Here is a 15,751-nt window from a genome sequence, read left to right as displayed (position 1 = left end):
TTAATTTTTAAAAAAAGACCTAAAATATCTCAATAATAACTATTGCAGAACAATTAAAGAATATTTAAATCTTAAGGATTTGAATGTAGAAACGACCCATTAACAGACAATGCCTCCCTACATATTCATGATTATTAAACAAAATTTGTAATTTTTACATGAGAGATCTATTGACGATATTAAAATAGGGTGCTTCATAGGAAATTCTAGTATTTATACAGTTTTAAATATGTAAGCAATCTTTTATGAATATTTTAGGCACATTCTCTCTTTACCATGCATTATTACTGTTAAAACGAAAATTTTAATTTCCAAATAAGATGACCGACAGCAGACTAAATTTGGATGGCTCTATGGCTCATTTCTTCAGCTACTATACGTTCAAGGGATACAAATTCTTATATTTTAAATGATCCAATGGACTCCAACCAACGGGAAATTCCCAATCCAGGGAAGTTATCCCTTCCATATACTTTGTGAAATGTTGAAAATGAAACAAAACACATTTAAATATATTAGCCGAAGAACCATTCATGCATTAAAAGCAATCCACCCGTCTTTGAAGCAGCGGGATTTCTCTAAATTTCTCTTGAGAAATTCGACCATATTAATCGAAAGTTGATATGGTTATTTAAAAGGAAATACATTTTATATATACTAATAAATTTCACTTCTCATTGCGAAATGAAATCAGCTGGAAACACAGGTAAAAGATTCTTTACTGACCACTAATGCCCAGTGACCTGATTTCAGGAAGTTCGCGTGACCATTTGCTGCAGCCCCTGAATGCGGACGCGGAGGGCGTGGTGCCACCCCCTCGGATTTTTCAGGGAAGTAAGTGGACTTGTGGGGAATTCTTGATTGTGCGACCGAGTTTCTCGCGGAATCGATAGTGCTTTTGATTTCTCATTTCTAGTTAAGGTGCTCGAACTATGAGAGCATGGCCTAGAAAATTTTATTCTTTTGATTGAGTGCCTTAGAAGACAATGTAGTACATAGAGGTTAAAGACTTCCTTTTATGAGTTATCTAATATAGTTTTTACTAGACTAAAGATACTTGATTTATACATTACCTACCTTTTTATAGAAATACTGAAGGGTGTTTTTCTTATAGAATATATTGGGTGAATTTACTATCAATCAATCTATTTTTGTAATTTTATTTTCATGATGCTACAGCATAAAAATGTACGAATTATTTCCAGAATTTTATTATACACTCTTATTAAATTTGATTTAACTCATATTTCCAAATATAGTATTTTCCAATCTTTATTTTCATTTATTTCATGATGTGATAGCTTTATGGAAATTTGTACATTTGTTTATTTTTTTAATATTTTCTAGACTTAATTATCACATAATCCAACAACTGAATCATTTTTTTGCTTCATAATTAGTTGCAGAAAGTTGCATAAGAAATTTTCAATCCCAGAATTTTTATAATAAAAATGAATCAAGACTATTTTACTAAATATAGTTAATAGGAAAGGGGGAAGTAATATAAAAATAAATAATTCGTAATTTTTTTAGCCGCACATTTATTGATTCAAACATCATTATGCCATTTAGAGCATTTCCCGAATCGCAAGTATATACCTATCTCTTATAATTGAGAAACTAGTTATTGGCTCATGATTAAATTAACAATATCCTGCCTAATGTAAATTGCTGCACAGAATATATCGTTTCTCATTTTGGTACGGATAAAAAAATTAAACCATTTTATGCTATTCCTTTTATTCATTATTGAATATATATTAAAGTCTTTTATTGCATGGCACAGCCCTACGCATTATTTGTTGTCTGAAGGTCTTTTAATGGATTTTATTCGTATTTTATATAATCTGAAATTTCAAAATATAGGTTCGATTGTTTATTGCTTTTTCGTATGCGAAATATGTAAAGAAAATGTATTATAATATATTATACAAAAATTTGACGCCGAGAGTTTGATGAATTTCCTAGTTTTTGTATTTCCAGTATTAGAAAAATATGTTTTATAATTATGTCTATGCGTTCATGAATGCGATAAATCAAAATAGCTTTGAGCTGAATAGAAAAAATTTGGTAAGTGGTTTTTATATCACATTTTGATTTCGCCTCCATAAAAATACGATAATTTCTGCTGTTGTTTTTTACATTCCTTTCAATCGACAATTCTTCTCATTCTCTGAGTTCCTAAATTTCCTAAAAGAGATTTATAGAAATAAAATATAATGGTCAATGTTTCTTGGCATACTTGAGTTCAATACTGCTGAGTGTAAACGTCAACACGCGTAGCTAACAAATTTCATTTCAAAGAATGTATGTAATAATCTTTTAAAATCTGTTTATATAAAAAAGCGGACCTTAGGATGATATCTAAGTTTTAAAATGATTTTGTTTGTCATTATTAAGAAATAAGACGACATTAAAGATGTGTAGTAGTTTAAAAATATAGAAATAGAATAAAAAAATGTTAATAGCTTTCAGAATCCCAAAAATTTCACTGCAGTTGATATGCCACTACTAATTTATTCATTAAAATAAAGCTTTATTTTAAACAAAGGGCAATAATTTAATGATATCATTTAACCTGATTTTCCTTTTCATAAAAATAGTAATTTTGAGTTGACTTTTCATTCATTTCCTCAAATACTATACTCATGCTCAAATCCATACGTATAGCGTCCTCAGGTATTGAATTTGGGAAAAATTAATTACAAGATTCAGCAATAGAATTTATAGAATATGAATTAAAAATAAATTACAAGAAATATGAAAATAATTAAAATAAAATAACATTGTTACTTTTAAATATGTTAATATAAATGCATCTTTGAAAAATAATTTCTTTTGCCGAATTATTTTAAACAAATGTCTTTATGAATAAAACGAAGTTTATCCTATCATTTGTTAGTTTGTTAATACCATCATGGAATTCTATGTATTTCTAGAACCCATTGACATGGTCTCGGAATCAATTAAAATACAAACCAGATACATTGTCCACCACTCTCAAGAGAGTAGCGCAAATCAAACGGCTTCCATTCTTGTGGCAGCCGGCCAAACTATTTCAGACATTAAATTAGAGTAGGGACAGGTATTGTGAGTTGGAGGTCAGTGGCATTCTACTTTCACAGCGACACCTTCCACCTGACATTGATTATATCGAAGGGGGTGGAGATTATTTGCAATAAATGATTTTTTTCGTCGTTCTATTGTGTTGTCATTTCCAAGAAAAGAAACATACATTAGTGGTGTTGAATAATTTGCATTTCATAAAGAGATTGAATAGAATGGGGATTTTTTAGATGCTTGGGTAAAACTAATGATAATAGTGGTTTCATCAATGATAAAAACATATTGAATCAAACGTATTTAGACAATTTATAATAGTTATAGTTTATTTCTTAATCGTCTTTGGTGACCAGTTGGTTTGCCAGGAATACTGCTTATGTTTAATTTCAGTTAAATCGTTTAGACATAGCTTAATATCCATGATTCCGTCGTCAAAATGTCAAACGTTAAAGCCGTGTTATTTTAACTGCTTTACATCTGTTAATCGTGTACAAGAACCTTTCTATTGGAGACTAGTCCCCTGACATCATAGAGCTATTGAAAACATAAATGTGCAGTTTATCCTTTTAAATTTCAAGGTACTGTAACTTCACTTCTTTACTTTTTTCTGTAAAAATATATAGATATTAAACCGAATATTTCTTCTCTAATTTTCAGCAATGGGAAAAAAAACCCACACGATTAAAATGTTGATGAAACAAAGAAAATTTCGTTTTCTTTGGAATTTTGGAACTTCAGAACTACAAAGTTATATACTGTTAAAAATTAAACAAAAAAATGCATAAAATTCTGGAAAAATTTGCATGATTATTAAATTGGCATCGATAAAAGGAGAATTTCTTTAAATTTTAAAATGGTGCAACATTTATTTTTAGCAAATATAGGTTTCTTAGACCAATAAATTTCGCCGACAAGATTATCATAAAAAAAGCACAAACAATTCTCCCACTAGAACACTTGCCTATTGGCCTCTTCATACAGATGCAGAACCAATTACGTAATTTATGTATTCAATTTTATTCAAAAGTAAAGCGCGAAAAATGTAATATTTCTTTGTCTCACAAGCAAACATAGCTGTTTTAAATCTAAATTCTGCAAAATGAAATTTGTTTAATTATTATCGTGTTCTTACTTATAAGAAGAAATTAGGAAATATTTGGAATGTGTTTACTAATATCAATAAATGTGTATTTAGCTATTATATTTGATAAATATCACCATTTCTGAATTATTTCTATTACTTTCTGTATTGTATCAACCCCCAGTGATTACAATTGCCATATTTAACTTCTGGGCAACTTAACCCTCGAATCGCTTTGAATTTTAACTAACAATTTAAAAAAAAAATGCTCTGAGCTTGTATATTAGATTTAAAAAAATTGAGTGCACATTAAAAATTTCAGAATTTTAGAATGAATAGTAAATTCTAAAATTCTGAATTCGTTAGGAAATTAATAAATAAAATTACATTATGAAAGGGTTAAACTATTCATGAACGACGCTCATTTTGCTGAATTTTGGCAAATCTTGCGTCAGTGCCATAAGCATTTCTCTCCTAACAGCAATAGTTTCATTACTCGAGAACTGACGAATGATTTGAGACGCGTCGAAGAATAGCAAATTTTCAGCATCCACTCTTACATTTATCGTGTATGTAGACCAATATCGTGCCGATCTGCCAAAGTGGGTCTGGCGATTTTGTGATGTCGGTTAGCACAAGCGCCATCTTCATCACAAATCATGATTCAGAATTACGAAGTTAGCTCTATAATAACCATCACTATGCTGAAAACGGAGCATTAAACAGACAAAATTAAACGAGAAAAAGTTTTTCGTAAGGCATTCCCAAGACTTTGGGGGGGCGCGGTGACCTGGTGGTAAGATCTCGGCTTCGGAATTGGCGAGTTTTGGTTCGGGACAAGATTCCACCGAAATACTTTCGTGTAAGCAGGTCTTGTGCACGTTTAATCCGTCAGGGCCAAAAGCCGCCCTCCTGTTGATGTGGCGTGGAAGTTTGGAGAGGGGATGACAGCTCAGGTGTCGTCCTTGTCATCTGACGTCTGTTCAGAACTACGTGGTCCGTCCCAAAATAGCTGTAGCTGTTATTGCTTTAAAACAGGAAGTTAATATAAACTAAACTAAATTAAACATCCCAAGATTTTGGTAATCTAATATTTGGCTTTTAATAGATCACGAAACAGAATGCATTCATAATTTATTTGATTTTTAATATGTTATCCTTAACCGAAATCAATTATTTCAAAAGAAAATTTAATTTTTCTCTTATACGAGTTCTTCATACAATATAAACCTTCCTCGATCCTACAAAACACTTATTTCTTTTTTCTCACGAACCTCCGAAAAATGCCGCATTTGTTTGCATGCGAAGAAGCGCATCTCCTTCGTCTTGTTTTGTCTTATTCGGGTCACGAGTAGCGGCTCTCGATAGTCGATACTTTACCTAAGAACTTCCACTTTAAGTGTTGCAAACCGATCTCGTGACTATGGCAACTGTGACTAAGGAAAAAGACCCGGGAAAGCGCGGAAAGCACTTATTTGTCGGGGTTATTTTGAAACTCCAGTATTGCCCCCTTTTTTTACATAACAGCGGAAAACAATGAAACGTGCTTTGCTTGAATGATGTGGAAGTACGTGGAAGCCGGAACAAGAAAAGTTCGGTATGTTGTGTGGTATATGCAAGGAGTATGTTCGGTATACAAGGGGTTACTAAGGAAAAGAGATTCGAAGATTAGAGGCACGTGTAAAAAAGGGTTTCACATTCATAAACAAATAGTTTTAAGAATATTTATGATGCTTTATCATTTTTTTTAAAAATTAATGCAGTTAATTATTCTTATGTTACCGTAGACGATGGGTATTTGGCGGCATGTAAGTCAATGACCGCGGTAACCATTCTGAATGTTTACATTGATTTTTTTTTATCTACATTAATTACAACTATCTTAACTACATTGATTTTTTTATCTTCAATAATAGATTGAAGGATAAAAGGATTTCACAATCGAAATAACGCGTTAGCTTTTTTTTTTTTTTTTTTTTTTGTCTATAACAAATTAAAATAAATCCACTTCAACAATCAAACGAAGCCAGCATTTTCTATATTTTTTACACTCAGTTGCGAAATGTATTATTAAAAGAGCATCATTCTGGTAGTATATTTTTATTAATTAGTTGAATTCATAGTGAAGCTCCAAACGGCTATAGCAATTTTTTATTCTCAAGAACAATATTTTATTTTGTAAAATAAATTTTGCCTGTAGATTTTCAGGCAGTCTTAGCAATCATATGTCATTTGCTCTGATAAAAGTGAAATGGTAAGAAAAGTAATTTGCTGGTATCGACGTCAATATTTTTCTTGAGAAACAAAGGAAAAAGGCGAAAATTTCCTCCTCGTATCACATATCTGTAAAAATATTTATAATAAGCTATGATCCCAGTCACATTTATCTGCTTTATGTATCTAAGTAAGTATATCTGGCAACAACCAGTTAAGTGAGCAATTAATAAAATAGATTCAGTTCTTGATAGTCGCTTACCTCGCTCACCTTGTATTTAATAACTTACAAATTTATTACAATATCAGACCTTTGATTTCTTATAGCATAACAAGCAATTAAAAACGTTCACTCTTCAGACTAGATTTTAAAATTAAAAGTAAGCGGCAAAGTGTTAAGAAAACTTTCTACTGGAAATTTCTTTCTTTCTTATTTGAGAGCATAATGTGATTTCTTAAAGATTTCAATCATTCCTCTCACAATTAATTATTCTGCTAAACAAAAAATAATTTTTCAAAGTTAAATACTTAATAATTGGTTTTGAAAATAGTTTTCAGCGCTGAATCCAAAAGTAAAACTAATTATTTTCCTCTTTCTTTTTCCTCGCCATGTAAAATTAATTCACAAAATTGATTTCCTATTATGAGAAAAAGTAATGGAAATCGCAATAATTTAATATTCTTACTTTGTTACCTCATAATACATAACATGCAACTATGTTGAGATTTAACGTATAAATAAGTTAATGAAAAAAGTTACAATTCCTTACAATATCATTTTCTCTTTTTCCCCAAACTTTTTTTCTCCTGCTGAATTTGCCAGAGAGGGTCGCTTTTCAATGTTCCCCATTAGTCAACAGACCTGCTAATAAACCACTTTCGCAGTTTTATTTCATTATTTCTTGATGAAATATTTTATTCTGTTCACGCTGATAGAACCTAAGTTTTCAGATTTAGGGCCCAGCTGCGAATGGGGAAAAAATCTTGTTAGTTTATATTACATTCTAATATTTTGAAATTCGCTGACATTTCTTCTGCCATAGATTCACAGGGTTCGATGTTCTTTGGTTTCAAGAAAAGCAATTTCTTGATAAATTCCTTGGCTTTCTTCCTTTCATTTATTTCTATTTAAACTCACATGGCAGGTCTAATAAATGGCTATTTCTTCAGCTTTGTTTTTATATAAAAAAGAAAGTGGAATCATCAACAAACATCTCTTTCTTTTGGTACTGCAAATAAATTGTTTCCTAAAGCCTAATTTTATGTAGAGTAGAGGATGTAAAAAGTTTTTAAAAGGTAAAACCTTTTTTTCTAAATATTTTTGATTACAGATTCCAAAGTTTTTTTTTAAGGTCAAAACATGTAAAATAGCTGAGAGGCATTCATGAGGCACAAGTGAGATCAAATTGGTATTGGGATTACTGAACGGTATACAAAAACTATATGACTATTTTGCAAATACAATTTGTTGGAGTGTTATATCGGGGGAGGGGGGAGGAATGTCCGAAAACATTGAAGGAATTCAGAACCGAAAGCTTGAGAATCACTGCTTTAACCAGCCATCATAAAAAAGTTTAGTTTTTCAACTTGGATCCTAGAAAAGTCGACACATAATTTTTGCTTAAATTTTTAAATCATGAATGCTCGAGACTGGTTCATAAAATTTTATCACTGAATATTTTTCTGTTGAGATTTTATTTTAAGAATAAACAAATGTAAGTTTCTGAATTTACAATGAACCCTGAGCAATCGTATAACAAATAAAAAAAATAACATTATGATATCTTTATTGTATTGTACTGTATTCAGAATTTCATGGTGATATCATACAATATCTTATGCTAATAGGGCACAAATTATTATACTGAATTTAGTTTGTGTTATAATGCCTGATACGCATTCTTTCTGTTGACCAGTAACATAGAAAATTCAGATTTTGTTCTTGATAGACATTTTAAATTCTTTAATTAAATGGCAAACAAATGAAATTGTTTAAAATAATGAAAATCGTAGCAAAACTTTTTTATAAAAAAATCTCCAACTAATAAAGTTTATCTTTTGACTAAATATTCCAAATGTAAATGGCAGCACAACATTGCTATAAAATGAATTCAAATTGTGGATTTTATATACTTTGGGGGAGTATGAAAAGGCATTGTTTCTTTCTTTCAGTTCTGTCAGTAGTGGACCTCTCGGGTCGTTCGATGCGAGATCTGAATATGTGAGGAAGTTCCGATCGAGAGCCGCCACGTTGGATCGGCGAAAGGGTAGGGGCGCAGTTCTCCGTTTGCCGCCCCTCATGATGGGCACCGATGACCACCGGGCACGACCCACCGGAAAAACGAATCTCATGGCAGCATGTGAGCAAGGCAGAACACTCGAGGTCAAAATTATTTTGCAGAAAAAGGTGAGTTCGTTGACGCACAAATTTTAGCACATTTCAATAGTTTCAAGAACTTTTTTTTCCCCCTCATATTAGTTGAATCAGATATCTGTAGGTGAACTTCGGTGTGCAACTTAGGCACGCAGTCATTTTAACAAAACAACGTGGGGCAGAAAATACAAAGGCTGATCATTGCAGGAGGTTAATAGATTGAGTAAAAGGAAAAAATTCTTGTTTAATGTAATGCAAATTCACAATGGAATGACATATTTATATGAATAACAAATCTTATGCTGACTGACAATATGATGGCAAATGAAACGCTGCACAAACCTCTGATATATTTCATATAAAAGTTCACAGAAGACTTCGAAACCATACAAGTTTCGGGTGTTTTTCATTCAATTAATGAAGACGGTGTGCCCTAGCTTTTTGCACTGATTGTATATTTACGAGAGCAAGTATGTAATATATTATATATTTGTATATGAAAATGAATATATTTGTATATGAATATATTTGTATATGTATAAATATTGTGAAAATTATTATATTTATTAAAAATTCGACTATTTCAGAAGGTTTTTAAATCACTACAGAATTAACAACGCTAGGAAATTCGCCTACTGAACTAACTATCAGTGAAATAGGTTTTTCTATTCAGCAGGTAGACCCAGAACCTTAAAAAAATGCATATTTTGAGTACTTGTCAACTTCATGTTACACTACAGTTCCCGAGTTGTAACTACATGTTGTATTAAATGATAACTATCTATCCTGCGTTGAAAAAGTTGATAGCAATTCAATAACCAAATTTCTATTCCTTCCATGCTCTAGAATTAGTTTTTTTGGATTACGAATCATTTTTTTACGTCAGAGGGGAGCACTATCGCAAGAATACTCAATCATATTCGAAGAACTCAAAACTGAGAAGCATTCATCAGGCGCAGGTGAGATCAAAGTCCTATTGGAAATTACTGAATACATTAAGAGTACACTTTCAGGAGAATTCGGTATGCTGAAAGTTGCTGCGTCGATTATCTGACTGACTTGTCTTTTACAGAAAAATATTCCATGTTAGCAATCCTGTAATATTTCATTACTAGATAAACAGACCGAGTTACTTAATAATTAAATAACTCGGAAATACAAACGTCGAAATGTTATTGTAGCAGGTTTGATATTTTAAAAAAAATTGCTACAAGATGTATTGTAGATTTTAATGCACCTTCAATAAAAATCAAGATATCAAATTTGATTAGTTACAAATGCAGCCACTCAGCCTGTGATTAGAGAGGAATTCCTAAGCACCGCAGGCTACTGGTCATATTTTAAGCACTTCGCCACTTTAAGCACTAATCGAAAAGCCAGTGACTTACCACCCAACTAATAACCTAATGGAGCATTATAAACGGGGGATTGAAACTTTAAATTTGTACTGAGTTTTTTTTTTAATGTAAAAGCCACTTTTGACAAGCCACTCTTATATTTACAAAGTACTATTATCACTAAAACATTTGGATGAAATGAACAAAAGTCTACAAAATAAAAATTAATTGTATATGAAATGTAAACCCGCTCTGAAGAGAAGCAAAGCAATGCTAGAAGTGTGGTGATGCAAACAGAATGTTAAGGGATCGACAAACTCATAAGGTTGCTTGTACCACGACCTTCGTAGCTTCGACCTTCATCGGGCTTGTACAAGTCAAGAGAAATAAAAATTGAAATGGAATACAGTGGACACGTTGAGAGGATGAAATACCCGAGAAACACTTGAAACTTCGATGTCGTACTGAAGCGATAAATAGTATAATAATAATTATAACGTATACTATAATTTATTTTATTAATTGTCGTGTTGTTAGAAATTGTGAAAGTGAACCCCATTGTACAGTCTACAACAACAAAAAATGATTTCCGAACACCCTCGAAGATGCCAGGTATACTTTTGATATCTGTCGCAACAACGACAATCCGCGCTGTGAGATCCTCCATTGTGTCTGTAAACATCGCATAAACAACCCCCTAGGGAAAGATCATATAGACTAAAATATGGCGAACATGGAAGTCAAGTAATGGGGTTCCGTGCACCTCCTTGGGTATGTTACATCGAGGTGATTACACACGGGGCAAAATGTGCAGGAACACCATCATACATGCTTCTCTTTGCAGGAGGAAGTGTTTCAAACAAATGTATTCAGAGAGGCGAGATGAACAAGTCAGCAAGATATCAGAAAGCACCATGATATCCTTTAACTAAATATTTCGTTCTAAGAGGATATTTATTTATTTATTCTACTTTGTAATCTAAACAAATTTTTGTTAATCAAATGAACTATTTTATAAATAATTCGTAGCTAGATAATCAGAGTGTTTTTATAAACTTTATTAACTTATTTCAAACATGTAAAGATGGAATTTTTCTATCGATTTGCACTCATTTCCTCTTGTGCTATAGATATAAAAAATATATCCGCTTTATATTATCGGTCACAGTGCAAAATGTTAACCTTTTCAAAGAGTAATTATTGATAAATTAATTCGTTTGATTTAATTTCTAATTCATAACACAATAACCCATATTTATAACTTTAAGAAAAAAATATTTACTAGATTTCATAAATAATGAATAATGAACCGAAGATTAAAAAGAAAAAAATTAAACTAAAAGAATCTATTTTTTGTTATAGTGCATTTTTAAAAACTGTTCCATTATTCCTATTTTTTGGTGCTTTCAGCCTCTTGCCGTTGCTAGTCGCGATCGCAATGGTAAGACGGCGCTGCACTACTGCGCCGAGTCAGGCAGCGTGGCCTGTGCCCAGCTCATCCTGTCGGCCGACCCGTCTCTGCTCAACCTGCCCGATGAAGATGGCTTCACTCCCTTACACTTAGCCATCATTGCCGGCAGCAGATCCGTCGCAAAGCTGCTACTCAAGCACGGCGCTGATCCCGATAGGATGGACAAAGAGAGACACTCCACCGTCCATTGGGCAGCAGGTGAGGTTAAAATGCAAAATCGTCTAGTAAGAGAGATTCAGTTTTACAAACCATGATATTAATTCGATCATTTTGAAAGCATTTGAGAATTGAATTTTTGAACATAATATAATAACACTACAAAATGTTCCCTCCATATATCTTTGACAAAAATAATATTCATAGGTAAGTTTCTTGCTTATTGTCATGCAGAACAGAAATAAAGTCAGTTTTAAAGTGAAACTACTATTTCACGTCATGAACTAAGAAAAAAAACTAATAATAATAAGATCGCGTTTTATGCACCGTCTGTTATGGACGGATCCCGAGATTATTCTTATTTTTATTTCGCTATTTTTAGATCCACCTAGTTCGAAATAGAGAATAAAAAAATTGTCTCTATAGGCGTTCACATTAGTAATCGTTTAAAATTAATGATTCAAAACCAGGCAATTATAATTGTTGTGAGTTATAACGAAACTAGTAGGTGGCGCTGTTGTCACACAGAAGTGCTTGAACACTTGACATTATGTAGTAACACTAAAAGATGTCCAGTCCATATCTCATGGACAAAAATAATACTCCTAGATAAGTTTCTGGCTTATTGTCGTGCAGAATAGAAATAAAGTGTGTTAAAGTGAAACTACTATTTTATGACATGAACTAAAAAATAATAAGATCACGTTTCAAACGCCATCTGTTATGGACGGATCCCGAAATTATTCTTATTTTCATCTAGCTATTTTTAAACCCACCTAGTTCGATACATAGAAAAAAATGCCTTTATAGGCGTTAACATTAGTAATCGTTTAAAATTAATGATTCAAATCCAGGCAATTATAATTGTTGTGAGTAATAACAAATTTGGTAGATGGCGCTGTTGTCACACAGATGTGCTTGTATTCTTGAACATTATGTAGTAACACTCTCCATATATCTTGAACAAAAATAATATTCATAGCTAAGTTTTTTGCTTCCTGTCGTGAAGAACAGAAATAAAGCCAGTTTTAAACTGAAAATACTATTTTACATCATAAACTAAAAAAAAAAAAAAATGATTATTAGATGATGTTTTACGTGTCATCTACTATGGACGGATTCCGAGATTTTTCTTGTTTTCATCTCGTTATTTTTAGACCCACCTAGTTCGATATATTGAAAAAAAGTTTTCTCTGAAGGTGTTCACATTAGTAATCGTATAAAATTAATTATTCAAAACCATCCAATTATAATTATGAGTTTTAACGAAACTGGTAGGAGATGCTGTTGAAACACAGAAGTGCTCATTAGTTACTATTGAAATGCCCCAAATTTAAAGAATACGTCTTTTTAATTCCCCGTATTTTATTCGGCAAATTGCTAACTCCAAAAATTTACATGTTACATACAGCAACGCCAGAATCAATCTGCGCGTCATCACATTTTTCACAACAAATCAGACTATTTTTATAGTTAACAGACAAATATGTTATTACAATGAGTTCGCAGAAAGTATTTAAAAATTACAAAAATGCTAAATAAACTTATAATATTGCTGTAAAAAATTAATAATTATTATTTGAATAAAAATTATATAGAATTTACAATTCTTTAATCACTACTTTAATATTACTAAAAATGCTCTATCATTGCATATTAAAGTCATTTGACTAGTGCTGCCATCTAGTGACAGAAAAACTAGTATGCCGTTATAGTAGTAATATTCATGTAGAGAGAGCATTTGAAAGAATGTGCTAGTCATGATGCGTCAGATTTTCTTTGTGTTTGTGTCTATTGCATTTTTGTCATAGAATAAGCTATAATTATTTTAAAAACATGTAAGTTTCCTGAGAAAATCACAACACCATCATGACACCACCCACTGAAAAAATTGATGTAATTCTTAATCCCTCAATAATATTTTTCATCAATAAATTGTTTCATTGTGCCTCCCGATATTGAATGAAGTAAAAACTGCTTGTGAGAAGAATCACTCGCTTGTTGAGGCAAGTTGAAATAAAAATGTTTTGAGATAAAGATTATAAAAAATATTTGCATACCTTAATGGTGATTTTTTTTTTAAAAAAAAAGTGGCTTATCTGCATCCGAGCAGAGTGGCCACAACATTCGGCTTTTCTGCCGGAAAGTTGTGGCTTATCGAAGAAAAGCTTTGTTCATTTTCTTCCTTACTATCACGTATTAACGTGAATACGATAGAAAATGAAACATTGGGTAAAAACACACAAGGTTGATTCGGCGAGCTCTTGTTGAGGAGGTTTCTGGGAGAGATAGATACGTATGGTTAAAAATTGTTTAAATACAATTATTGTTAAATCATCTGTTTGTCTTAAGAAATTGGAAACTGTACATTTAGAAATTAAAGCCATGATAAATTCTAGGCCTAACACGAATCTGTAGAACGAACTTAGAAACCTTCACTCCTTCTCAATTTCTAGTAAGAAAAAGATTGTCTTTATATGTTATAATTAAAATTATATATATTTAAATATAAATAAGAATTTTTTTTATTAAAAAAGATTTAAATACCAGCAAATCTTTTATTTTTGGAGCAAATGGAGGAAGGAATATTTGCTTAATTTATGGTCAGCTTATATCTCTATACAGCCAAGTAATATTTCATCAATTCAGGTGAATAGCATTGTTTTAATTATCGATGAAAGATGTACCAAAAACGTGGGAATGGTAGTCAGAATTTTAGAACTGGATCAAAATGAAATGGAAATGGATTAGTTCCCTTCTCATTAAAACTTCTAAAGGTAATATAAAATAATCAGAGCAGCTTGTTTAAAATCTGGAAGTAAATCCACAGTTATATAAATTGATGTAAAATGCGAAAAGTTAATTCTTGTTATAATATTGTAATTTGTTTGATTAAATAAGATTGATATTTAAAACTTTTTATTGATTTATTTTGATCGATGCTATAATAATCTTTGTGTTTTCTTATATAATCAAATTGATGATTGCTATATAAAATTTAATTGATGCTTGCTATATAAATTTTAATTGATGCTTGCTATGTAAATTTTAATTGATGCTTGCTATAATTAATTATCTTTGGGTTTTCTACTATATAAATTTGAATTGATACTTGCTATAACATTCTTTGTGTTGTCTACTATATAAATTTTAATTGGAGTTTAAGATAAGTGAAATCATATGAGTTGAGGGGCAGAGCAGTACGCATTTCGGTTTCTTCAAATGGTGCTGTTGATATCAGTGCTGATAATCATCATCTGATATTTAATGTAAGTCTTGCTTTAATTGTATGGAGGATGGGAGGCAATGGAACATACGGTCTGAAGGCGCCGGGATAGAAGAATACTTTACTCCCAAAGCAAATTTACTGTATATAGTGTATGTAGTTTCAAGTAACTTTTAAAAATAAGTAATTTAAAAGGCAATTTGAAATTCATGAGCCAGTGAATCACATATGCTACAAACTTAAAGCAGAAATAGTCTTATTTTTAAAAACTAAGCAATATATATAGAAGGACAAGAAAGAACATAAGATAGAAACAAACAATATAAAATCAAAAGTCCAAACTAAAAAATCAACAATAGTAAAAATTACTACATTTAAACTGAAAGAAATTACATTAAGAAAAACATTGCAAATCATTGAAAATTAATTAATCCAGGTTGAAACTCTTTACAGATATAAATTTTTTATGGAATTTCAAAAGCAAAGATAAATTCAGAAAAAAAAAAATGTACAAATCAGAGGAGATTGGGAAAAAAAACCTAAACCAAAGATTGGCATTCCAGCAATTGCAATAATGTCCGAGGTCATAATTAGAATGTGCCCTGGCTGTATTCATGCACTCACAAAACTCTGAGTCTAATTTTGGTTATATTAACGACCCGTTTTAAAGCAACACTAAGGGTATTTTGGGATCATGGACAGAAGAAGAGAATGACACATGAGCTGACACCCCTCTCTCCAAACTTCAGCACCACACTAACGGAGGAGGACGCACAAAACTCTGAACTGAAGAAGATAGTCGTCTTTGCGAGAGGGAACTTTGTAGTAG

General features: G+C 31.5%; 1 protein-coding gene across 1 annotated transcript in view; it reads left to right on the top strand.

Annotated features, from left to right (window-relative positions):
• Positions 1-15,751, top strand: part of LOC129972177 (uncharacterized) — a 95,523-nt gene that overhangs the window by 38,654 nt on the left and 41,118 nt on the right. The window contains exons 2-3 of the mRNA XM_056086207.1: positions 8,531-8,765; positions 11,480-11,738. Coding sequence (XP_055942182.1) covers positions 8,658-8,765; positions 11,480-11,738 — 367 coding nt within the window. The 5' untranslated portion in view covers positions 8,531-8,657. The remainder of the gene's footprint in view (positions 1-8,530; positions 8,766-11,479; positions 11,739-15,751) is intronic.

This window comes from Argiope bruennichi, chromosome 6 (assembly GCF_947563725.1).
Source record: "Argiope bruennichi chromosome 6, qqArgBrue1.1, whole genome shotgun sequence".
Taxonomy (NCBI): domain Eukaryota; kingdom Metazoa; phylum Arthropoda; class Arachnida; order Araneae; family Araneidae; genus Argiope; species Argiope bruennichi.
Note: the sequence above shows the minus strand (reverse complement) of the source record. Positions and strands in the feature narration are given on the sequence as shown.